This window comes from Epinephelus lanceolatus, chromosome 3 (genome assembly GCF_041903045.1).
Source record: "Epinephelus lanceolatus isolate andai-2023 chromosome 3, ASM4190304v1, whole genome shotgun sequence".
Classification (NCBI taxonomy): domain Eukaryota; kingdom Metazoa; phylum Chordata; class Actinopteri; order Perciformes; family Serranidae; genus Epinephelus; species Epinephelus lanceolatus.
Window position 1 is genome coordinate 19,579,118 of NC_135736.1, and position 23,770 is coordinate 19,602,887.

The 23,770-nt window shown below is 41.1% G+C and overlaps 1 protein-coding gene across 3 annotated transcripts in view; it reads right to left on the reverse strand.

Annotated features, from left to right (window-relative positions):
• Positions 1-23,770, reverse strand: part of tsc2 (TSC complex subunit 2) — a 37,135-nt gene that overhangs the window by 8,569 nt on the left and 4,796 nt on the right. For 2 of the 3 annotated variants that reach the window (XM_033623399.2, XM_033623396.2), the window contains exons 6-30: positions 23,522-23,639; positions 23,370-23,418; positions 22,079-22,204; positions 21,856-21,929; positions 21,617-21,743; positions 20,786-20,929; positions 20,556-20,693; positions 20,346-20,449; positions 20,123-20,204; positions 19,869-20,024; positions 18,985-19,104; positions 18,431-18,553; positions 18,225-18,331; positions 17,919-18,084; positions 15,193-15,315; positions 14,936-15,070; positions 14,512-14,701; positions 14,264-14,357; positions 14,079-14,181; positions 12,666-12,760; positions 8,886-9,026; positions 4,328-4,489; positions 4,039-4,197; positions 3,419-3,531; positions 2,388-2,630 (exon numbers count right to left, since the gene is read on the reverse strand). In XM_033623399.2, coding sequence (XP_033479290.1) covers positions 2,388-2,630; positions 3,419-3,531; positions 4,039-4,197; positions 4,328-4,489; positions 8,886-9,026; positions 12,666-12,760; positions 14,079-14,181; positions 14,264-14,357; positions 14,512-14,701; positions 14,936-15,070; positions 15,193-15,315; positions 17,919-18,084; positions 18,225-18,331; positions 18,431-18,553; positions 18,985-19,104; positions 19,869-20,024; positions 20,123-20,204; positions 20,346-20,449; positions 20,556-20,693; positions 20,786-20,929; positions 21,617-21,743; positions 21,856-21,929; positions 22,079-22,204; positions 23,370-23,418; positions 23,522-23,639 — 3,192 coding nt within the window. The remainder of the gene's footprint in view (positions 1-2,387; positions 2,631-3,418; positions 3,532-4,038; positions 4,198-4,327; positions 4,490-8,885; positions 9,027-12,665; positions 12,761-14,078; positions 14,182-14,263; positions 14,358-14,511; positions 14,702-14,935; positions 15,071-15,192; positions 15,316-17,918; positions 18,085-18,224; positions 18,332-18,430; positions 18,554-18,984; positions 19,105-19,868; positions 20,025-20,122; positions 20,205-20,345; positions 20,450-20,555; positions 20,694-20,785; positions 20,930-21,616; positions 21,744-21,855; positions 21,930-22,078; positions 22,205-23,369; positions 23,419-23,521; positions 23,640-23,770) is intronic. The other variant, XM_033623397.2, reaches the window with a different exon arrangement.

Sequence of the window (23,770 nt, forward strand, 5' to 3'; positions counted from 1 at the left end):
TGTGCTGTGGTGACGATACCACAGTGAACGTAGTAGTTGCCTTTGTATTTTTGCCTCTTTTTTTGGGGTCACTATCTTCATGTGACTTCAACTGCAAGCGAGGACACTTCCCTTGCTGGTGTCTTTAAGCAATCCACCACACGGGACTCAGTTGAAAAACTTAATATCAAGGTACAGAATGAAAGAATAGAGGAGGTCAATGACATCAAGGTTATAGGAGTCATTTTAGATCCTCAATTAAAATTTGATAAACGTGTGAAGAAGATTTCAAAAACAATAAAGATGAACCTTAATTGTTTTAAATTAATAAGGGCCTACATACCCACACAGGCAGCACAGTTATTCATGCACTCTCTGATTTTCTCTCAGCTTTTATTTTGCATGACAGTATGGGCTCAAGCATCATCATCTACAGTCAGACACCTTACATCTTTATACAATCAGACACTGAAAATAATGGACAAAAAGCCTGTCCAGTGGCATCACTGTCGCATATTAGAGCGATACGATCTTTTCAGCTTTGACAGCTTTATTAACTTTTTCAAGTGTATCAACAGTTTAGCTCCAGAGCCTCTTTCCAGCTTTATACAAAGACAAGACAGTAATAGAGCAACAAGGAGCAGCATGAATGGCAACTGTAAAATACCATATCGTAAATCTAAATTTGGACAATCAGCTTGTTCCATAAAGGGCTGTCAGCACATTAGCAACTGAGATCAAACTGATTACAGATTTAACATCCTTCACAACAAAGGTCAAATGCTGGTTGGAAGCAAAACAGAGCTGTAGCCACTCTTAGCTGAACGCGCTCAAACCTCTAAGAACTATTAGTGAAGTGTTGTGTTGTATGTGTACTTTTGTACTGTGGTGTATGTGTATAGTTCATTGTAGTAGATGTATTTTGGGATATGTTGTGATGTTTGTACTGTGGTATGTGTATTGTAGTGTGTGGATTGTGGTTTATGTAATTTATTGTGCCCTCTATGTGTATTGTGTATTGTGGTTGTATGATGTTTTAAACTGTATATTTTTAATAACATTTTAGGTCTACATGTAAAAGCCCAACTAGGGACAAGAGTTGAAAATTAGCAGGAGCTATAAACTCTCTGTACAACACATCGGTCCTACTCTGTATTGGAACTATGTTAAATTGCATCGTCCCTGTGAAATAAAATGAAAAAAACAAAACAAAACAAAAACATATCCACCGTTTGTGACACCTCTGCTGAAAAATGCTGCATTCACTATAAGATTAGTCCTTTTACTTACTTTAAAATGCAGCAAGTACAAAAACAATATTTTGCACTCCCAAATTTATCAGGATGCCCTTGTATTTAAAAAAAAAATCTGAAAGCAGACTACGTGTTCACTGTTATGCATAAATAACCTTGTGCAGGTTTCAAGTTACTGCAAGTTCATTTGCACAATGTCGAGCGACAAAACCAAGGACGGTCTGAAAATCAATATAAAAGCACACAGTATGCTTCAGAAAATATTTTGGCATATTGTTACTTGCAGTCAATTTGTAGTTAAAAGTATACTGTGTAGGATTTTCCTACAGGACAACGTATAGACTCATACAAAAGTTATTTTCCTCAATCATCCCTTATGACCCACTAGAAGTATGTGCTGGTGTGCTCATCTGCAGAGACTCTGCCATCTGCCTGTATTTTCTTATTTCTTGTTATATTTCTTGTTATTTTGCTGTGTTCATGATGTTAATGGGCTGCAACCTTTGAGCAGTGGTGTGTAGCCTCCAGCCAATAACAGCGCGCAGGTAAGGTGGAGACTTAATACTAAGGTAGTTGCAGCACAGGAAGCAATTAAAATCCAAGACACAGTGCAAAAAAGATGAAAATATAATGAGGCGAAACACCAAGAGGAAAAAACTTGTTCCAAAACCAGAATGAATCTGGGGTTGGTTTTCACTTTTGTTGGCAAGCACTGAAGGAGAGGATAGGGATGAAGAGCGATGCAGTTTGACCCGTTTCCTGTTTGACAGGTGGGTGCCGGGGGTTAGTGTTACGACCCAGGTCATTATTTTTGTACATATGTGTTTGAAATGGTCCCTGGGAGTGGGAAGAGTGGGGAGTCACAGCATGTTATGTCTAGGTTCCCCTAGACCAGGGACACAACATTAGCTTAGGTCGCTTGCTTAAAATGTAACTTTCCTACAATAGTAGCCTACAGTGTGCGTTCAAACAGTGACAGTAAGAGACAGGTCCTACATAGTATATCTTTAACTGGTCTTGTGTTAATATATTTAAGACAATAATAATAAAACCAAATGAAACCAAAATGAACACACAGCTAAACCTTCTCTGAACACAACAACACTCCTGATGTGTTCAGTCATTTGCTGCTTTTGGTAAAAGCAGATTGCTTACCAGACGGTCTCCGTATGAAGATTTCTGCCCAGCCCTGTGTGAGCATAGGGACAAACTCAGCCAGGCTGGGGTTGTCTTTGAGGGGCTGTGGTGCAGACGGGGCAGCAGAGGCGGAGGAGGGAGGACCCAAACCATCCAGGGTGGAGGCAGAGGGGGGAGAGAGTGGAGCAGCTAACTCACCCTCAGAGGGAGACACCAGTGGACTGAGACTCTGAGCAGGACCAGCACGCAGAGCATGGCCACCTTGAATCAGAAGGGATGGTCATCATCATCATCATTTGTCATGTCTTGTCCTAACATTCATCACATAACATGCAGTTTTGAAACAGCGAGCTCATCTTATAAGATATTTAGATTATTTTTTTATAATCATGAAGGCCGACTTTTATAAAATGTTGGAAACAGGACAAGGACACAAAATGTACTGTTCAGACCAAGGTAGACTGACAAAGCCAAAAAGACTGAAATCAGTAAAACGCACAGAGGCAGCAAGATCTTATGATTCCTAATGTCATCCACACCCACCTACACAAAATCCAAAGCACACAAAGTACACACAGACATTAATGGGTAGAAGATCACAGCCAAGAAGTCCAATTTTGCATCCCATTTCCCTTTGAATGTATTCCAACCCAATGTGGAATAATAATAAATAATGCCACTGATCTTCAGTGACATGATTTGCATCATGAAAAGACAGGAGAAGAATGAGATGTAGTCAGAGAGGGAGGAGATAACAGGCAGACAGATAAAAGCATGGCTGCAAATCTGTGGAGGATAAAAGCTACCCGATTATTCCTCATTTCAAGACAGCGGGAACGCAACTCAGTTTGCCTTCCTTTCAAAAGATGTTTAAAAAATGGATTTCTGAAAATAGCACTAACTGCAGACTGATAGTTTTTGGCTGGTTTCAGGTATTTTAAAATTGTCACACAAACATTAGAAAGTTTTCTCCAACACCAATGTTGTTGTTTGAAATAATGAGAGAGAAGTTGGTGTCTGTTGGTGCCAGGCAGCTGGATATTAATTACCTGACATCGAGCGGACCCGTATGCGTGTGGCTCTGTTGTGCTGCTGGCTCGACTGTGACTCCAGTTTAGCTGGAGCCTCTTTCGTGATCCTGGTGTGGAGTGATGGATCTGACCTGCAGGACCAAGAATGCTATATTACAAAGCAGCTACCAAGACTAAGACCCTGCCGCCATGCTAGCAGCGGTGCTTCAAGATAGATGCTAACTTCAGCCTGGTGACATGCTCACAATTACAATGTAGATGTAATGTTTTCCATGTTCATCATCTTGATTGGCATATGAGCATGCTGATGTTTTCTAATATCACTAAAAGACAAAGTACAGCTGAGGCTGATGGACAGTATGTAGTTTTGCAGGCATTTTTCATCATAAACTAAAGTGTTAGTGAAACTAAAATGTTGATCTGATGATGGTGCGCTAGATGGGAAACCAGGGAATCATGAGAATCAATAGAATTTATCCTCTGGGGGACATGAATATCTATACCAAATTTCATGGCAATCCATCCATTAGTTGTTGAGACATTCCAGTCTTGACCAAAGTGGTTGCCTGGCCAACCGACAGACAGACAGTTCTTAAAAAGCCTGATTCATTTTCAGCATGTGTGTGAGCGTGCCTCACCTGGTCATTTCCCCTCCTCCTCCCAGTCGTTCAGCCATATCCAGGCCCAGCAGCGCTTGAGTTCGGACCCCTCCGCTGGTTGTTATGGTCACCAGCTTGTTGCCGACCAGCCAGGTCATACTGCGACCCCCAGCCAAAAGGAACTCTGCGATGGGAGACCTAAGAGGACAGAAGAGGTCAGATTTATGACTGCCACAGCCTCTCACATTTCTTTCTCCCAACAATTAACCATAGTTAAGTGCCACCCCCTTACAAACATACTGGGGGAAAAAAATACGTCCTTGCAAACCTCTTGGGCAGGGCAGAGAAATTAGAGAAGACATATCGTGCCATCATATCCAGACAGGTCTCTGTGAGCTCCAGGTGGACAGTCTTCAACCCCTCATCTGCCTGAGTCACCGCGTTTTCATCAGCGGAGCCCAGACTGCAGGTGGTGGTCGAGGTATGCATCCTATAGGAGGAACCGGAGACAAGGTTAAACATCAGTGAGGAGGGCAACGGAGGAAGACGGAGGCACACAGGCTCCAGATATGTTTTAACATGTAATCGGTGCACACAGAGACATGCAAGGTCTGATATAAAGACAGTGAGAGAAATGCAGGATGTCACAAAATCACGCAAACACACCAATGTTTCTGTCTATATCACATGCCACGCAAGCATTTACATTTTCTCAAGCACACCAACACAGACACACACTGGGACCTGGTATGAGCAACCTCGTCACCTGTGATACCCTACTGGTTATTTCCCTATATTTTAATAAGCTCTGTGTAGCAGGCAGAGGGTAACGTGTTGATGCTAAGTAAGCCAGAGGAGTGCAGAGAAACCAGAAGGCAGGAGCTGTGTGTGAATAAATGTGTTTAACCATGCACTAATGTCTGAGCTGCTGCCCAATCTCTTTATTAGTATTCACTGTAGAGTTGACAGCACCTCTTTGTGTCCACAACAACCATTACTGTGTGCTCTACACACAAATTAGGTTAAAAGCACCTTTACAGATATAACATTAGTTTCAATCAGGGCTTGAGAGATACTTCAGTCGAAACGAAGGCCATGTTGGCTTGTGCTAAAAAGCTAACACACTTAAAATTAGCAATTTACAACAACACTCTGAGCTCAGCTGACTGAGCCCAGCTGTTTGTGTTCATCACTGTGGGAAGTATATAAGGCAGGAGGACTGTTTTCATGGCTCACAGAATCAAAGACAAGTTCAATAAAAGAACAAATACTGAAACAAATTGGGCAGAAAACTATGCAGGAATATAGAAAGATAGCAATCCAAGAGGAACATCTGTCCTTGGTGGATCTATCAAACAGTTTCAGCCTTATTTGTCTCAGCCTTGTGACTATCTCCAGTTAATATAAAACACTGTAACAGAGTTAATATGTTTTAAAAATGTGCACATGGTAAAAAATTAACTTAATGTGAAAGATTTAAAAGTAGATATTTTTTATACAGCTGTGCAGATTCATTAGTTCTGTCAGAGGAAACAAAAAAAATCTCTCACTCAGACCAAGTCCCAGCATGTGAATAACAACTTTTCCACACATTTTGTACTTACCATTCTTCTACTGACAATGATTCATTTTTCCCTTCAATGTCTTGTGGACACATACTCCAAACAACATGACCATGAAACGCTCACAACTGAAACAGCGTGCTGTGCTCACTGTTATCTATCATTTATTACACTGCTATCTATTGTGCTTTATTTAATTGAATTTACACAACTCCGATTACAACTGAATGAAGACATTTCCAAGAATGTCATGTTTTGCTTATTAAATGCAGGTTGAGTGTTGATAGGAATGTGAAATCATGTTTAGTTGAACACCAGCTCAGCTAAACAAGAAGATTAAAACTTAATTTAAAAATTAAGAGTTTAGGGTTATTTCTCGATATCATGTAGGGATACATTTACGAAAACCTTAAAGGGGCAGTTCGCCAAAAATTAAAAATAATATATATTTTCCTCTAACCTGTAGTGCTTTTTATCTAGATTGTTTTGGTGTTAGCTGCCGAGTGTTTGAGATATTGGCCATTGGGGGTGAAAATCTCCAGGTATCTCACAATTTGATTGATTACGATTTAGAGGGTGACAAATCAATTCTAAAACCATTACCAATGCATCACAATTTTTAATTTCCACAACTTATTTTTCTCACTGTGTGACTATTTGCTACTTTTAAAACATTGCATACTACATTTGTAGTGATCCATAATTAAATAGACAAATACATTTACCTGCATACAGTCTGGCTCATGTCCAGGTCCCTTTTCCCTTTAACCTTATAGCCAAAGTGCTTCCATACCCTAGCTTTTAAACCAGGAAGTGCCAGTCAGATTGAATCTATCTGTGGTTGCTCACACTAAACCACTGTGGGATATTTTTGCCAGTGTAGTGTGCCGTGTTTGCACACTGTAATATTTCATAAACTTTAAGAAATAATGCTGGAAATAGTATGCATTCACAAACTGTTGAAAAGCAAATGGTCCACAGCCTTTTTATTTTATATTTTATAAAGTAAACTAAATCCATCAATGAATTGAGTGTGTGAATGTGTTAGCCGATCTCATTTGTTTCTGTGCTGGTTGCTGCTCCGCTCCAATTACGCTGATCTCTGGGTGATGGCGTAGGAAGTATTCACAATATACTACACGTTCACCTCGCAAATATAATTAATTAGACATTACATTAAAAACATGCTTGTAACCGCTCTATGTCTGTCCCAGAGCATTTGATGATCCAGGGTGTTTTTTTGTCCATATAAAGTTTGAAAGTTTGAACGGGCTCAGTGGGACATTCAATGTGACATGGTGCTAATGACAGATCTGAAATGTGCAACAACATATTTTGCTGACACTAGATGTTGATCAAAAGCCAGAGACTGTGTCTTATCAAGTATCTGTAAGCTTTAAACTCACCACTTCTATGCACAAGAGAGAGGATAATGTTATCCTGGAGCCTTACAGTGAAAAGTTCCTCTGTGCTGCTGCATTACGTCCGCAGCTGTCTGCACTAAAGAGTTACGTGACAGTCAAGAGTGCTCACTCTGCAGCAAAATCTGGGGAACAAAAGGTCCCCAGAGGTACACTGCACAGCACACTGACTACCAATAAAAAGACTGCTAAACTTAAGGCAATCTCAGTTGACTAATGAGTCTCCGACACTGACAATTCAAATCTGACTTTCAAGGGGCAGCCCTATGCGGGTGCTACACTGCTTTCACGGTTGAGTTCCCCCTCTTTCATTCTATCAATATCACATTATCAACTATTATTATTACAACTATTACAACATTTAGATATTCCCACCACGACGTATCTAAGAATCGATTATTTCCCCCACCCCTATCAGATGCAGAGATGTCCTTCTTCTCTCGAATATAATGGAACTAGATGGCACTCACTTTGTAGTGGTCAAAGTGCCAAAGATACAACAGCAATGTCTCTTTCCAGAAACCGTGACCAGTTACTCAAGATAATCCACAGACCTTGTTGCAAGTAGTTTTGTGTCATAATTATTTTCTTTCTACAAAACTACACCCGCCGACTAAAACCCCACATGGAGAGAAGACTGATAGATAGCACTATAGATAAAAGCATATGTATTTTTGATTTTGGAGTGAATTCTCACTTGAAGTCTAAAAATGTAAAACATGGTCATGTTGTCTGAGGTAAAACAAGTGTCCACCAGAGGAAAGGCTTCAATCTAACTTGTCACTCAGGTGTTACCATTCAAGAGACACAAACTGTTTGAGAAAATTGTGATTTGCAGCCGTTCAGCAGTTGAAGCAGGTTAATCAGATCCACACTGCAGTTGTTTAGTGTGATTAAGTTCAGTGTTTCACACTGAAATTAAATAAGCAGTTCTTTCAAACATTAAGGTACTGGGCTTTTGTTGCCATCTGTTGGGCAGGAGGAGTCGGACATATTCAATAGAGTGATGGTGTAGCCACGTCTGACAACTGCAGTGTTAGATCATACATCTGTCAGTCACTTGAGCGAGTCAGCCAAGCAGCGATAAAGCATAAAGGTGTAAAAATAACTCAGGCAGAGTGTTTGTGGGTATATGTGTGTGGTGATATGAATGACTTGAGTCTGTAATCAAACTTTTAGAAGTTCACATCAGCCCAGCTAGTCCTAAAGTCCCAGACTAGGAGATTGCCATGGTCATAGCAGCACAGTGTATGTTTGTCAGTGGAGCAAAACGCAAAATAAAAAAATTAAATAAATGTCAAGCAAGCAAAGAAAGCTGTTGTGTTGCTGTTGTCCCTGTCAATGGCCGAGGAAGCAGAAGTGCCCTCCCACCAAGAAAAGGGAGGCAGAGATGTAGGCTGCGGTTGTTGTCAATCAGAATAAGATCCCATCACTTTGGATACACATGCTTTGCACCAGTCCCTCCTGCCATTCATCTGTTGTTAGGCCAATCAAAACCAGTCAGCAATACACCCAGCACAACAAAAAACCAAAGTCAAAGACAAATTAATATTGAATGAACACAAAAGCAAAATCTGTGTTAGAGCAAAATCAAACAGAAAATCATCAAGTGTTTTCTGATGTCTTCTGCAAACACTGCATGCAAAAGCAAATAAAACAAACAAAAACTAAAACAGCAAGTGTATGATTGCAGCCCAAAACAAACCAAAAAGGTCGACACACAAACCTTCCTCCAGCATGCACCACCCGCTCCAGGTGTCCCTGACAACAAACCACTCACCGCCCACCCAACGGACCCGCATGACATGACCCTACATCCCCATCAATCATCCCATGGAGGAAGCAACAAGTGTTTGGGTTGTTGTTGTTTTTTGTTTGGTTACCCAGAAGGCTCTTCTCTAACCTGCGGACCGCATGTTCGGAGACACTGATGCTGCGGGAGCGGAAAGCATCCATGGCTGACAGGTCCCTCAGCTCTTTAACTGGAGAGCTGCTGCTATTGGCTACAGCTGCTGCCGCCTTCGCCACTTTTGCTGCCCGCAGACTGAGCGGTGATGAGAACCCATGGCAAACGGTGAAGGGAACGGGCCCGGGTTGGCGATACGATGGCGGTGGACATTAAGGGGGTGGGTCATCGTGACGGTGGCATTGGTTTGGGAGTGTAGGGGAAGAGTGTGGTGCATGGAGGTATAACAGGAGACAGCAGGAGTCGTCACCCAAGCACCAGAGCAAAGGGCACATGTCACGCATAGAGGGCGATGGGGAGGGGGGTGAAGGCAGGGTACAGAGGGTAGGGCCACAAAGGTGAAAGGGCAGAGGTCACAGGAGAGGAGAGGGGCCAGGAGCAATGTAGGAAGGATCCAGGATGACACGACCACCCCCCAAAATCACAACCACAACGCAGCGCCCATTCGCAGGAGGCAGGGGAGGGGGGTTGAATGAAGAATTGAAAGAAAAACAAAACAAGGTGAAAATTAACAGCAGTGAACACTATGAATCAGATTACAAGAGAGCGGACTAAGAGGATAAAAAAAAAGGATAAACATCAACTAAAAGAAAAAACAGACAAGCTACAGCAGAGGGTAAAACAGCTTCTGCTTCTCAGAAAAGAAAATACACACAGAAAGTATTCAGGAGAGCAACAAAATAAACATTATTTCACACAGCAGGTACATAGTGAAGCCAAGGACCAGTACAGGAGAAGTAAAGTAGTAGGGATGGACTCAGCACAGGCCTGACATAATGGAATTTAAACAGAAAAAAAAACATCACATCCAACTGAAAATGAAATGCTGGGTTAAACCTGAGGGTTGGAGCACAGCACATCTGGACTGAATACTCTGAGGAAGCCAATGAAGTACAAGACTCTAATTAATGCACTTATTTTTACCTCAGTAGATTTATAAAGTTATCAGGGCCTTTGGAAACTCCAGATGTAACCTCGAAGTTCCCCATAATCTCATCTATAAAGGATTTCTGTATTTGTGAGAATAGGCTAGATGTTAACTTATTCATATGAAATCTCACATGCAGCACTCCAACCCAACAGTAGGCGATGGACAGCACGAGGACAGATTACTTGAATAATAGCACAACACTGAGAGTGGATTTACATGGAGTGGAAACTGATGTTAGCAGAGGCATTATGTAACTATGAAAAGCTGTAACAGTAAGTGTGCTTGATTGCAATGACAGCAAGGGCGTAGGAGTTTTGTTTTGTTTTGTTTTATAAAGAAACCATTATAGGTAGGGCTGTACCGAGTGTCTTTTTTAAAAATTATTTCCACTGAAATTTTCAAATGAAGCTCCGAATGCCTGCTGTCATCATATTCTAAAACATCATCGCCATTAAAAAAATTATAACAAAAATTCCCCAAACAAAATCCTTAATTTGAATCAAGTGATTTGTCGAATTAAGTGAGTTGATCTTTTAATTAATTTGACTTTCTGTAGTAGATATAACTCATTATTTTTGTCAACATAAATATAAGTAGGAAGCAGGCTAATCCAATGAGGGCATAAAAAAAACAATGAAATAATCGCACCCTTCAGCAATGGCAATAAAATAAATCAGAACATCCCAAATTATTTTTATTCTACATCTTTCAACAATTGCTATTTTGAAAGTAATGACATCTCCATGGAGCGCTGAGAGACAAGCGACCGCATATACATAATGATTTTTTTTATCTGTAACACCAAGTTATTTACTATAACAGTGTCATAGATCTTTTGTTATTGTGGTTAAATAAAAGTAACTTATGGTGCCATTAGGATGCTGCTAGGGCGCCCCGTTAATACAGGTATGTGTCTCCCTTTGTAAAGAAAGCGGGAGAGCAAACTGTTTTTTGACTGCTGTGAAAATGTTTTTAAAAGGCAAAAGGCCAACAAATATGAATTAAAGCCAATTATTTTGACTGATAAAAACATGTTGTGATTTTTGGAAATAATTATAACTATCTACTGACTTTTGGTTACTGGAAATGACTGGATCACACAAGTCGGAAACAATCCTACATAGGGACCAAAGGAGTTCTGCAATAGTATATTACTGATAATATTAGGCAATAATAGCCTATTCTTTATCTTCAGCTGTGCAGAAATACTGTTTTCAAACAGAATGAAGAGACGTGCAAAAAAAAAAAAAAAAGAAGAAAATCAAATCAAATGTTTAAAATTTACAATGATGATGATGAATAATTCAAATGTCACTAATATTAGTGAAGCCTCAAACTATGTGGTACAGCCCTAACTATAGGTATGGGACCCAAACAAGATTAAGGGACTTGGGAAAAAAGACGTATACAAAGCGGTTGCGCCCACTATTCCCTATAACGTGTAATTATACAATGGAGGAGGAAAAGGGATTCGATAAAAAACTTTCCGCTGGGCAAAAAAGCCAAAAACAAAAAGATAAAAGGGAGAGCAGTGTAATAAATTCTTTTCTAAGTCTTTTAAATGTGCACTATGATGCACTGTGGAAGAATTGGTTTAACGAGGAGACTACATTTTTTAAAGTGAAAATAGACAAGTTGTTTTGCTTTAACTTACCATTATGGTGTAAATGTTGACTGTATAATGTAATGTAATAAAGAAGAATGACACCATCTGCATTCAGATTGGTTCTCTACAAGCCTCGCTTTGACTATGCAATTCAATCTGCCATTGAATCATTCTCCACTTCAAAACAGTTTTCGTGTGGAAAAAAGCACATCTACATTAGTGTCTTCTCACAGGGGCCTCTGTCCGCAGTGAAACACTACAACAGTAGATTCTCCTCTCAGTTGGAGAAAAAACTGCATCACAGCAAACATCCCAGTTAGTCTGCTGAGTCTAAGCTGGTTAAAAGCGTGTTCAGTCCCGTCCTTCTCTCTGGCATCACCTACACTGTGTTGTAACGTTTTTATCATAGGTTGTTAGGGGGATAAAGACAAGGACAACTGACACACATTTACAATATGTACAGATGACAATGACGCCTTGCTGAGGAAAGCTTCCTTACACCTCTGTGTGAAAGACCAAGTGTGTATTTCTCTTTGTGTACATGTACAGTCTGTATTTACTATGGTCATAACAGTCAGATGGGGGATGTGACAACAGGTGAAAGAAAACCAGATAGTTCTTCCCCCATACTATCACTATGAGAATGAATTTATATGCTACAGGTGGTGGACACAATAACACAAACATCTGGACAATATAATACAATCCCCTACAACAACACACACACAAATACATAAGATTCAATTACTACCACAGGGACCAACCTTCCACAGGGATAAATCAACCCTCTCTGAGTACCAACTAAAAAATACTATCAACTGTATTGCTATTGCCTTAGATTACATCATAGCATACAGGCGTTCATGTTATTTTGTCCACCCCTGTATTTTATTAACATGAGATGTGAATTTTTAATTAAAAAATAAAAATATGGCAGAAAAAGAACACACTTTAAAATAAAAAAAACATAGACAATAAATAAAATGAACTAAAGATCACCATGGCAACCTGAGAGGAGTCACTGTAACCATAACTCCACAGTACCAGTCATGCCGAGTCCCTTTGTTACCTTGGCAACCCCACCTCTCTAATACAACAATGGCCACATGGGCTGTGTGTGTTGCTGCTGGTTTGTACGTCAGCACTTGCAGGTGTGGGTTTGTGTGTGTATATGATTTACCTCTTGGGCCTTTCATTGAGGCTGGTGCTTCGGGCACGAAATGAACTTTGCTCATGGCCATCATCGAATGGCAGCAGAGCGTTGGATCGCAAACCCTGAAGACATAGACAAAAGTTGTGAAGGTAAAGATATAGAGATGCAAAATTAAAAAGAAAAAAACTAAAAATAGTTTCAAAAGATTAAAGATAAAGCTTATACAATCCAAAATGTTTTATCATTATATAAACCAGATTCACTGTTATGGTGTGACGTCACACATCTGCAGTGCTCTATCCAAAGCTTTGTGTTTTAGGAGACTTTAAAGGAATAGTTTGACTTTTTGGGAAATATACTTATTCGCTTACCTGCCAAAAGTTAGATGAGATGATTGACACCACTCTAATGTCTGTCCGTTAAATATAAAGCTACAGCCAGGAGAGCACTGCACAGCGACACTGGGGTGAAACAGTCTGAGTATGTCCAAAACTAACCTACCAGCACCTCTAAAGCTCACTTCCTGCCTCATAGCTTGTTTGTTTAAATCGCAGAAAGACTGAAGTATAAAATGGTTTTTATTGCGGGTTATGTGCCAGATTTCTTAGCGAGGCAGAGGAACTTATCAGACTCTCTCTGGTGGTTGCCTGGCAACAACTTATTCACAAGACTCAAGGGCCCAGGCTTTATCCAAAGCTAAAATAACCGCCTGCTGTCTGTCGCTTCATATTCAACACACAGAGACGGTATAGACTCTTATCTAACGCTCGGCAAGAAAACAAATTAGCATATATCCCAAAATGCTGAACTATTCCTTAAAAAACAATGTGTAGGATTTATCATCTAGTGGTGAGGCTGCAGACTGCAACCACCTAAACTACTGTGGTCTGTAAGTGACGTAAAAAAGTGTAAGGCCCTCTCTAGAGCCAGTGTTGAATATGGCGGTGCAACATGGTGGAAGAGGACCGCTCCCTATGTAGATATGAAGGACTCATTCTAAACTAACAAAAAACACAATGATTATTGGTTTCAGGGAATTATACACTAACGAAAACAAAGTTACCAATATTATATTCCATTTCTGCCGGTGGATCACCTTAAGTCCTACATACTGCTCCTTTAAAGGTATTATCTGATGACTGCATGCCAAATGTTTCTAATGAATTGAAAGCTGCTGGAGTCCTTCCTTTAAAGGATTGGGAGAGAAGGTTGCCGTATATAAAAGAAAATATTTGCTCAAGTGTGAAATTTTCTTTCACAAATGCGTAAACACAAGGATGATCTGAGAGCACAGTGGTGAAATTGATTTCCATGTGGGAGTTATGCTCTTGTGCTTTCAGTCAGTATTGTATTGTTTCTCCTCTCTGATGTTTTATTTTGAAATGAAAATTCCAACTTATAAATAAGTCAATAAAGGTAGTGAGACAAACCGGCACACACCTTTGTGATGTACTGAACGAAGTCCTTACGAAAGGGGAGTCTGCAGCGAATAAACCACATGGCGATCACATGGTGGGCAAGGGACACGATATACTGGTTGAACCTGATGGGAATGGAAGAAACAAACAGGTCAGTGTGTCTGTGCATTTGAGAAGACACTTGTTTGTGTGTACATGAGCACTTACTTGGAGGGATTAGTGTAGGGTAGAGAGATGGCAAACACGCTGACATACTGCTCAGCTACAAAGTTGGCATAGAGATGGGGCAGGCGCACCAGAGCTATGACACAGAACAGAAGAAAGAATACATCAGACAAATACTTTCTTCACAGAAAAACTTGATGTGACTAACTGGCCCTGAACACTTAACAAGGGTAAAGAAACTTTTTTAAAAAAAGAACTGAAGAAGTTTTCAAAAAGCTTTTGTTGCTCACTGGAGAGGAACTCGAGCATAGGAGACGCCATGGCAACAGTTGCAGAGATGTGGGTGAGCTTGACGATAAGAGCGGGGAGGAGCTTGATCATGATGTCAGGCATCTCCACCGTGCACATTGTAAGAGCCACCACACACTGTTTGGCACAGCGGTAAATGAGGCCGGTCTCGAGGCACTGAACCAGTTCTCTCTGTAGAGGGGAAAGGAAATTAACTAATGACATACCAGCATGGAAACAATTGCCCCCATGCATGTGTGTGGAGAGGCTGGTAAATCTGTGTCATATACAGACACCAGCCATAAATGGATGTTGTTGCCCAAATGTTGCTCTTCTGGCAGTCAGTAAACCCAACATGAGAGCTTCCAAGAAACCTGTTGATGATGTCAACCATTTCATTCAGACTTTACAGTCTTTCATTTGCACCTGTCTCGACTGCTCCAGGTAGTTATGGTAGGAGGTGATCGCTGTGAGGACAGGAACCACCGCCAGCTGGACATCAGTGCGAGAGAACCCCTCTGGGGTCTTCTTCAAGCGCTCAGAGATCATCCGATCTGTAACCTACAAGCACACAAAGAACTGAGCAACGTATAGTGACATTTGGTCATGTGTTCGCAAGCAAATTCACATGTGTACAGACATGCAAGTATAGATTTGCATTCACGTGTCTTTATTTGCACTACCATGCAGCAGAGTGTAGAGCAGAGCTGATCCAAGCTGCATGGTGACGTGAGCAGCAGCACTTTGTACTGCAGAGTCCACGGCAGCTTGTCGAGAACCAGCTTCAGCACCTTCCAATCTGTCTCCTACAAAAGAAAAATAAACTGTGTCTCATTTCTTTTAAGACATAAGGGAAATCCCTGTAATCATTGAGTGTTTCTGTGTACTGTGTAAAGTCATTTGCTACGAAGGGGAATAAAACCTGGAGCGTTAGCGATACTCAGTTATTTATTCTACAAGATACAGCAGACAAACAGCTGCCATTGAATTCCAAGCATGTCCAAGTGGCAACGTCTGAAAAATTAAGCCAACGTGCAGGCGTCAAAAACTGCAGTTCCTCGAATGGCCTCTTGGGGTTGGCACCAAGAGCAAGTCAATTTTCATTGACCCCCATGTTAAAACACCAAACTTTACAGTAGCAATAAACATGTTTACAGCCTGGTAGAAAAATGTTTTTGGTCTCTATCGCTAATTTCAACAATCACGACAATTGTACGAAGGTGAATTTTCATACAACTCACACATTCAAATTTTATTAAGGTTTGTAGTTACACCTACATAAGGGCAGTGCTGTTTTGAGTGACAGGTTGGTGCCAACTGTTGAGAAGTCGCAACCGCGCCAACATAAGTTAGGTAATGTAACCGTGGCATAACCCCATATTCACAGTGTGTCATAGCTGTAGCTGTCGTGTGTCCAGCGTATGGTTGTACTAAAAGGCCCTTTAAGGAGATGGATATTCAATTTTTCCAAAAAGTGTGTTTTATTGTTATCAGTTTAAAGCCCGTTTTCCCTACAAAAAAATGGCATTAGATTTATCACAGTTAACCATGGCTGTAAATGCACCATACTACCCAACTAGCAGTTAGCGTAAGTCCAAATATTGTCTCTTCTGACTCCAAAAATCCAATATGGCGACAGCCAAAATGCCAAACTTTAGGGCTTCATAACAAGAGTCCTCAAACCAATGGGTGAAGTAAAGGTGGCTACGTCGATCATATTATATACAGTACAGGCCAAAAGTTTGGACACACCTTCTCATTCAATGCGTTTTCTTTATTTTCATGACTATTTACATTGTAGATTCTCACTGAAGGCATCAAAACTATGAATGAACACATGTGGAGTTATGTACTTAACAAAAAAAGGTGAAATAACTGAAAACATGTTTTATATTCTAGTTTCTTCAAAATAGCCACCCTTTGCTCTGATTACAGCTTTGCACACTCTTAGCATTCTCTCCATGAGCTTCAAGAGGTAGTCACCTGAAATGGTTTTCCAACAGTCTTGAAGGAGTTCCCAGAGGTGTTTAGCACTTGTTGGCCCCTTTGCCTTCACTCTGCGGTCCAGCTCACCCCAAACCATCTGGATTGGGTTCAGGTCCGGTGACTGTGGAGGCCAGGTCATCTGCCGCAGCACTCCATCACTCTCCTTCTTGGTCAAATAGCCCTTACACAGCCTGGAGGTGTGTTTGGGGTCATTGTCCTGTTGAAAAATAAATGATCGTCCAACTAAACGCAAACCGGATGGGATGGCATGTCGCTGCAGGATGCTGTGGTAGCCATGCTGCTTCAGTGTGCCTTCAATTTTGAATAAATCCCCAACAGTGTCACCAGCAAAACACCCCCACACCATCACACCTCCTCCTCCATGCTTCACAGTGGGAACCAGGCATGTGGAATCCATCCGTTCACCTTTTCTGCGTCTCACAAAGACACGGCGGTTGGAACCAAAGATCTCAAATTTGGACTCATCAGACCAAAGCACAGATTTCCACTGGTCTAATGTCCATTCCTTGTGTTTCTTGGCCCAAACAAATCTCTTCTGCTTGTTGCCTCTCCTTAGCAGTGGTTTCCTAGCAGCTATTTGACCATGAAGGCCTGATTCGCGCAGTCTCCTCTTAACAGTTGTTCTAGAGATGGGTCTGCTGCCAGAACTCTGTGTGGCATTCATCTGGTCTCTGATCTGAGCTGCTGTTAACTTGCCATTTCTGAGGCTGGTGACTCGGATGAACTTATCCTCAGAAGCAGAGGTGACTCTTGGTCTTCCTTTCCTGGGTCGGTCCTCATGTGTGCCAGTTTCGTTGTAGCGCTTGATGGTTTTTGCGACTCCACTTGGGGACACATTTAAAGTTTTTGCAATTTTCCGGACTGACTGACCTTCATTTCTTAAAGTAATGATGGCCACTGGTTTTTCTTTAGTTAGCTGATTGGTTCTTGCCATAATATGAATTTTAACAGTTGTCCAATAGGGCTGTCGGCTGTGTATTAACCTGACTTCTGCACAACACAACTGATGATCCCAACCCCATTGATAAAGCAAGAAATTCCACTAATTAACCCTGATAAGGCACACCTGTGAAGTGGAAACCATTTCAGGTGACTACCTCTTGAAGCTCATGGAGAGAATGCCAAGAGTGTGCAAAGCAGTAATCAGAGCAAAGGGTGGCTATTTTGAAGAAACTAGAATATAAAACATGTTTTCAGTTATTTCACCTTTTTTTGTTAAGTACATAACTCCACATGTGTTCATTCATAGTTTTGATGCCTTCAGTGAGAATCTACAATGTAAATAGTCATGAAAATAAAGAAAACGCATTGAATGAGAAGGTGGTCCAAACTTTTGGCCTGTACTGTACAATCTATGCACATGTCACTTATCTGTAAGTTGAATACAATATTTTGCACGTACCATCTTGAGGCACTGCAGGAGGACACTGAAGGCCGGTGCGTAGGGCAGGTAGGCTGAACGTATTGAGGCGGTCGCAGCAGGAGGAGCAGCAGCTGGAGCAGGGCTGCCAGCAGGAGGAGATGTTGACCCCGCAGGCTTCTTTTCAGCGACTCGCTTCTCTGGCTCTCTGAAACAACAACGTTAACAATTAACAGTCCTGTTAGTATTTAGTTGTCTGGATTATAATGTGCAAAACAGATGCAGATAAGAACTGTGGGAAAAAAATGGTGTGTGTGTGTGTGTGTGTGTGTGCGCGATCGTCTTCACCCTGTGTCACAGTAGCAGTAAGGGCTGAACCTCATGGCCCCATCTTTGTTGGGGACTCCAAGACGGTGAAGGGAGTCCGCCCGCATCATCAGGAAGAAGTCAAACACCTGAGGGAGAATCAAAGTTTGAAGAAAAAGAAGTTAATATGCATGTACAACAGAAATGGAGAGAGAGTAACATGCACAGAAAAAATGAGCCCCTCCTACCTGCAGTCTAATACTGGAAGCGATTGCTGAGCAATATTTGTTCTTGTAGTGAAGCTGCAGGTGGCTGATAAGCAACTCATACACACGACTAGCGTGACTGGCTGGTAGGCTGTAAAGTTTACTCTGCCAGGAGAGAAATAGATGGAGGTTAATCACAACGCCTACGACAAGCTCATTTTTTCCAACTGGAAAAAAAACCTTTCAGTGCCATCTGTTTTATCATTTAGGGTTAAAGAATAAAACTCAAGAGAGGTTGACAGTTATCAGTAGCTACGATATTTATTCTCTTTGATGTTTACAACAATTATTGATACAAAGATACCTTAAACGACATCAGATAGCTACCAGGCAGACTGCATTAATATCTGGAAACAAGCTTATCTAAAATCACTGAAATATTTTTTTCTTCTTTCTGCTGGCAGATTTAAGAAGTCTGTAAAGATCAAAACAAATGCATTTTGTAAAAGATAAGAACCGTATTGAGTATGCAAATTTCAGATGCTTTTTAGGTGTAACCTCCTAACACCAATTTTGATCAGTCCTCATGTGTGTACCTGCAGGATTTCCAGCAGGCCCAGTATAGCAGTCCGGACGTCTTCCATAGGAGACTCTGCTGTGGGGTCTCTCTCAGAAACCTCCAGGGGCCCTGAACACACTAGAGAGCGACTGGCCACCTACACAGACAAAAAACACTTGAACGATCTTATCATGGCTGGAAGGGACAGAATGTGGATTAAAGTGAGACAACATTAGGGCTGTCAACGAATATTCTAAATTCGAATTTAAATTCGAATTTGAAAAAAAATGGACCTTCGAATGTGAAAATTAATATTCGATTGTGGAGAAGAAAAAAAACACCACCGCAGCTGTCCTCTTCGCGAGTGGACGTTGGCCTGGGCCGCTGCACTGAACACACTGCATAAACGCCAGGGCCGCACCGCCCGCGCAAGCGCTGCGAAGCGCAGCGCACCGAAATTCTCGCACGAGCCGGAGCACTTCCGTTCACATCAGACGCGCATTTCTCCACACTGGTCGACAAGCGGTTCTGCTCCCAGCTGTTGTCTCCGTCACCCGGCTTGACGCATTCGCTCAGGGCTCGCGTGGCCACGGGTCAGAGAGGGGGGGCGAGCAAGAGGTCTGCGGTCGTTTATAACGTAATGTTATAGATAATTGTTTTATGTGTTTTAATGTGTAGGTATGTAAATGTTTTCAAAGACGTTTTTGTTGAAATAAAAATACCTACAAGTAGTTATGTTTCCTTGTATTAGTTTGCCCTCTTGTGGACATAATACGAAAAAAAAAATTTCAAATACTTCTAACCTATGAGTTATTTTTAGAAGGAATATTCAAACTCATTTTTGAGCAATTTTGACAGCCCTAGACAACAGCTGTGTGTGTGTGTGTGTGTGTGTGTGTGTGTGTGTGTGTGTGTGTGTACCCGCTCAATGATGTCCAGCAGGCTGGTGAAGTGGTGTGTGTTGCAGCCCTCAGCAAGGTCCACCAGTAGCTGGGTGGCCTGTTTTCGGACGGCCAGGTCCCGGTCTTCAGCTATCCCACTAAGCTGGGGGATCACCACCATTTCAATCAGCTCATCCTGGAACAGGTCAAAGAACAAAATAAGAGAAAGAGTTTTACTATGTTGAATTTTATGAACTATTCATCTGAAATGTTCATGTGTGTGAGCATACAGACCTCGTAAAGCTGTCTGTTGGTACTGAGAACGAAGGACAGGATATGAAGCACTTTGATCCTTATAACACTGCGGGTCTCATTCCTTTCAGAGAGATGGTAAGATAACACGAGAAAAAAAGGAAAGGTTATAGTACAGCAGAGATGTAAGACAATGACGGTTAACTAAAAGACACAGAAATAAAATACCAAAATATCATCACCATCGTCTTTGTGTGTGTCCTACCTGAAGAATTTCTCCATGAGGCGGTGAAGGCTCTGAATCCAGCCATCCTTGGCTGGCTGGATAGACTGAGCTCTGTATGAGATGAGGGTCAGCACTGATGCATCCTGTCACACACACAAGATCATGATTAGAAAAGTAGCAGCAGTATGTTTGAGGACCAAGTGAGAACACAGGATGACACCAAAGGGATGGAAACTCAAAACGACTAACAGGTCTCTTGTCAGCACATTTTTCCACCAGACTGAAAAACTTCTCCGTGGAGCCATGGTAACCATTCTGCTCATACAGCTCCTCTACTGTGGTCAACAGCTCATACACGATGGCCTTCAGCTCTGCACTGCCTATAGTCTGTGAAGACAGATGAGACGGACGACTTAGTCTAGGAACAAACCTGTATTTTAATCTGTATATGTGCACATGTGCAGCATGTATGAGTGTACCTGGATCTGCTGCAGCAGTCGCTCTATGATTCCAAGCAGGATGTCCCAGGTGACCACCTGCAGCTCTTTGCCATACTTTTTTATCAATCTGGTGATGGAGAGGACGATCTCGTAGGACACCACTTCATTGGCACATGACATGGCCTGCATGGTAGAGGTCAGACAGCAACAGTTATCACATCTAATGTATTACATTCATAGTATGGTCTTGTTTTTTAAGACTACCTACTATTTAGTCATTTTTCGTGTATCATTCAATCATTATTGTTCAATCTCAGCTCTTCTATAAATGCTCAGAGCTCGGGACAGCACAACAAATGATAAAGTCACACCGGATACTGCTTGACAGAAAATACGTAGTATGACTAACACTAACAACACAAAGGGATATGCAGCCCATGCAAAACGCTTTTGTACTTGGCACAGCAGCATGCATGTAAATACATGTGTTTAATAGCACAAAGTGACAGAGTGATCTTTGGACAGAAAGAGAGACTACTCTTTTCTTTGACAATTTTAGATGGAAAACAATTAAACAATAAGTGCGCCCACAGAAAGTTAATCTGCAACAACTTTTAAATCACATTTCAAGACAAAAATTATTTGCTCCATCTATTAATATCTGCTGGGGTGTTTTTTATGATGATGTTAGGATTAAGATCAAAAAAAGGTTTTTTTTTTAATGTGTCACCTTGGGCTTCGAGAAATTAGGTAATGGATGGATGGATTATTTTGGCCATGATAAAATAATCAGACATTAAATTTTACTATCAGCACATGTGACTGGGAAAGAAGGCATATACTGTATGTGTATGTGTATGTGTGCATTACCTTGTAAAAAGATGGAAGAACCAGTGTAGGTGTGTTCTTGAGGGCTGGAAGTCTGTGCGCACCCCACAGTGCCATCCCAACAAAGAATACTGCTCCTCTTAACAAAGGTGCATCCTCCATGTACACTCTAGTGGAAGTTGTAGGTAATTAGAGAGACACACATATCAGGAGAACCATACTTCATCACAATAATATATGATGTGCCTTAAGCTCAGAAATACACTTAAACTGCTTAATACCTCTCCTCCATTATGCGGCACATGGTGTAAATGGCACTGTGGCCAAGGTGAGTCCCCAACACCTTCCTCATCAACTGCAGAGGCACAGAGCAGCACAACAAGGTGGAACAACAGAGGAGAGGTCATCAGAGGAGGTGGTTATGAATAGCGCCCTTTCACACCAGAGGCTTCAGATGCAAGAAAAAGTTTGAGTGTGTAAATATGTGTATGGGTGTTCTCTTACCTTCCAGCAGGATTCACAAAACTCCTTGACGTTGACAGTACGACACAGTGTGATGATGAAGACAGTGAGAGAGTCTGAGGGCAGGCAGTTGTAACAAACCACCGCATCCAGTACCTGTAGTGCCACCTGGACTCATCATACACACAGAACACACACAGAAGTAGTACATCAGCATTCATCGTATGCAAGGCTGCAGTCCAAACTCAACTGAGGTTAATGTTGAATACAAACCAGCTTTGTTAATTTTTCACACAGTGCTTTGAAGAAGAAACAATACAAAGGTAAAACAACTCTGAGGTTCATAAATTCAACAGCAGTAGTGGTACATTTCACTAAAGTGAAGTAATGATGATGATTTGATAAGCACTGTTTGTTAACAATAAAACCATTATCGAAGACATAGTTCATTACAAACCTTTTACGCCAGACTGCCACTTGATTGTTTAAAACTAGGCCTCACACACTCAACTTCACAAAAAAAAACACTGATGTTTTTCTATTTTCCTGTTACACTGTATTTATGTAGTTGTAAAATGCAGGTTCCAGTGTTCATACGTCTAAGTCTAATCAGCACTTTATGAGTCTGTCGGTATCACTTCAATACATCTGCAAGCTTCACAAAGGAAAACTGTTGTCTGATCTAAGGAATTTCACACCCACCGTGTTTCAAAACCTGCAGACAACTGGTGAGTTTAGTATGTTACTACATATAAACAGTCCAGGCCCACAAATTGGCACTCTGCTAATATTTGAGAATTGGTAAAGACTTTGATAAACAAGTTGTCATCCCTGCATGCTTCAGTTTGCTATGGTGACATGGCGCTTTGAAATACACATTGTGCAAAGACCATATTCATGCGACCACACAATTTAAGTAGACTTAAATGTGTGATTTTGGGTTCTTCATCATTTATTCCAAAATCAATGTTTTATTTTTCCCAATAGTGACAAGAATAACTATTAACCCTTTTTTACATTTACCTGATTTACTGTAGATAAAGATAAAGACAGATTTTGCACATTTGATGAACATTTGGAACAAAGTTCTTCTCACATTATTTGATGAACTTATGAGCCTTCGAACCTCTGACTGTCTTCATTGGCTCAGTAATCTGTAACAGTAACATCTGAGCAGGGACGGACAGCATGTACTGCTGAATGCTAACGAGCTGTTTGAACAAAGAATGTGTTGACTGTTTTTCGTTTGACAATAGAAAACAAGTTAAACTGCAGTTATGGCTGCATCAGTTTAACATAAATCTAAAAGTACAATGAAGGGAAAAAAGCCCACCTCAATATCTGTTGAGGATGTTGTTCTGTTGCACAGGAGACAGATTTTTCTGCAGAGAGCACAAGAGAGAAGGCAAAAATAAAATGCATGTGGTCATTTTCCACAAAAAATACAAACATAAGTGTGCATGTCTGTCTGTATCTCTGACTTACTGGACCATGATGGAGACATTTTGGTCCAGGTAGCAGCTGTTGAACTTCACCAGATTTACAAGTACATGGAGAAAATCGGAGGTGAGACCGATGTCCATCCACAGGAGGACAAAACGTGCTGGATGAAGAGGAGAAAACAGAGCAAGAATAGAAAACAGTATTACCAGTGGATGCCTTAACAAGTTACATTTACAAACATCACAGCTGTGTTGTTGTTCAGTTTAGCTTAAACAAGTAAAACAAACTTGT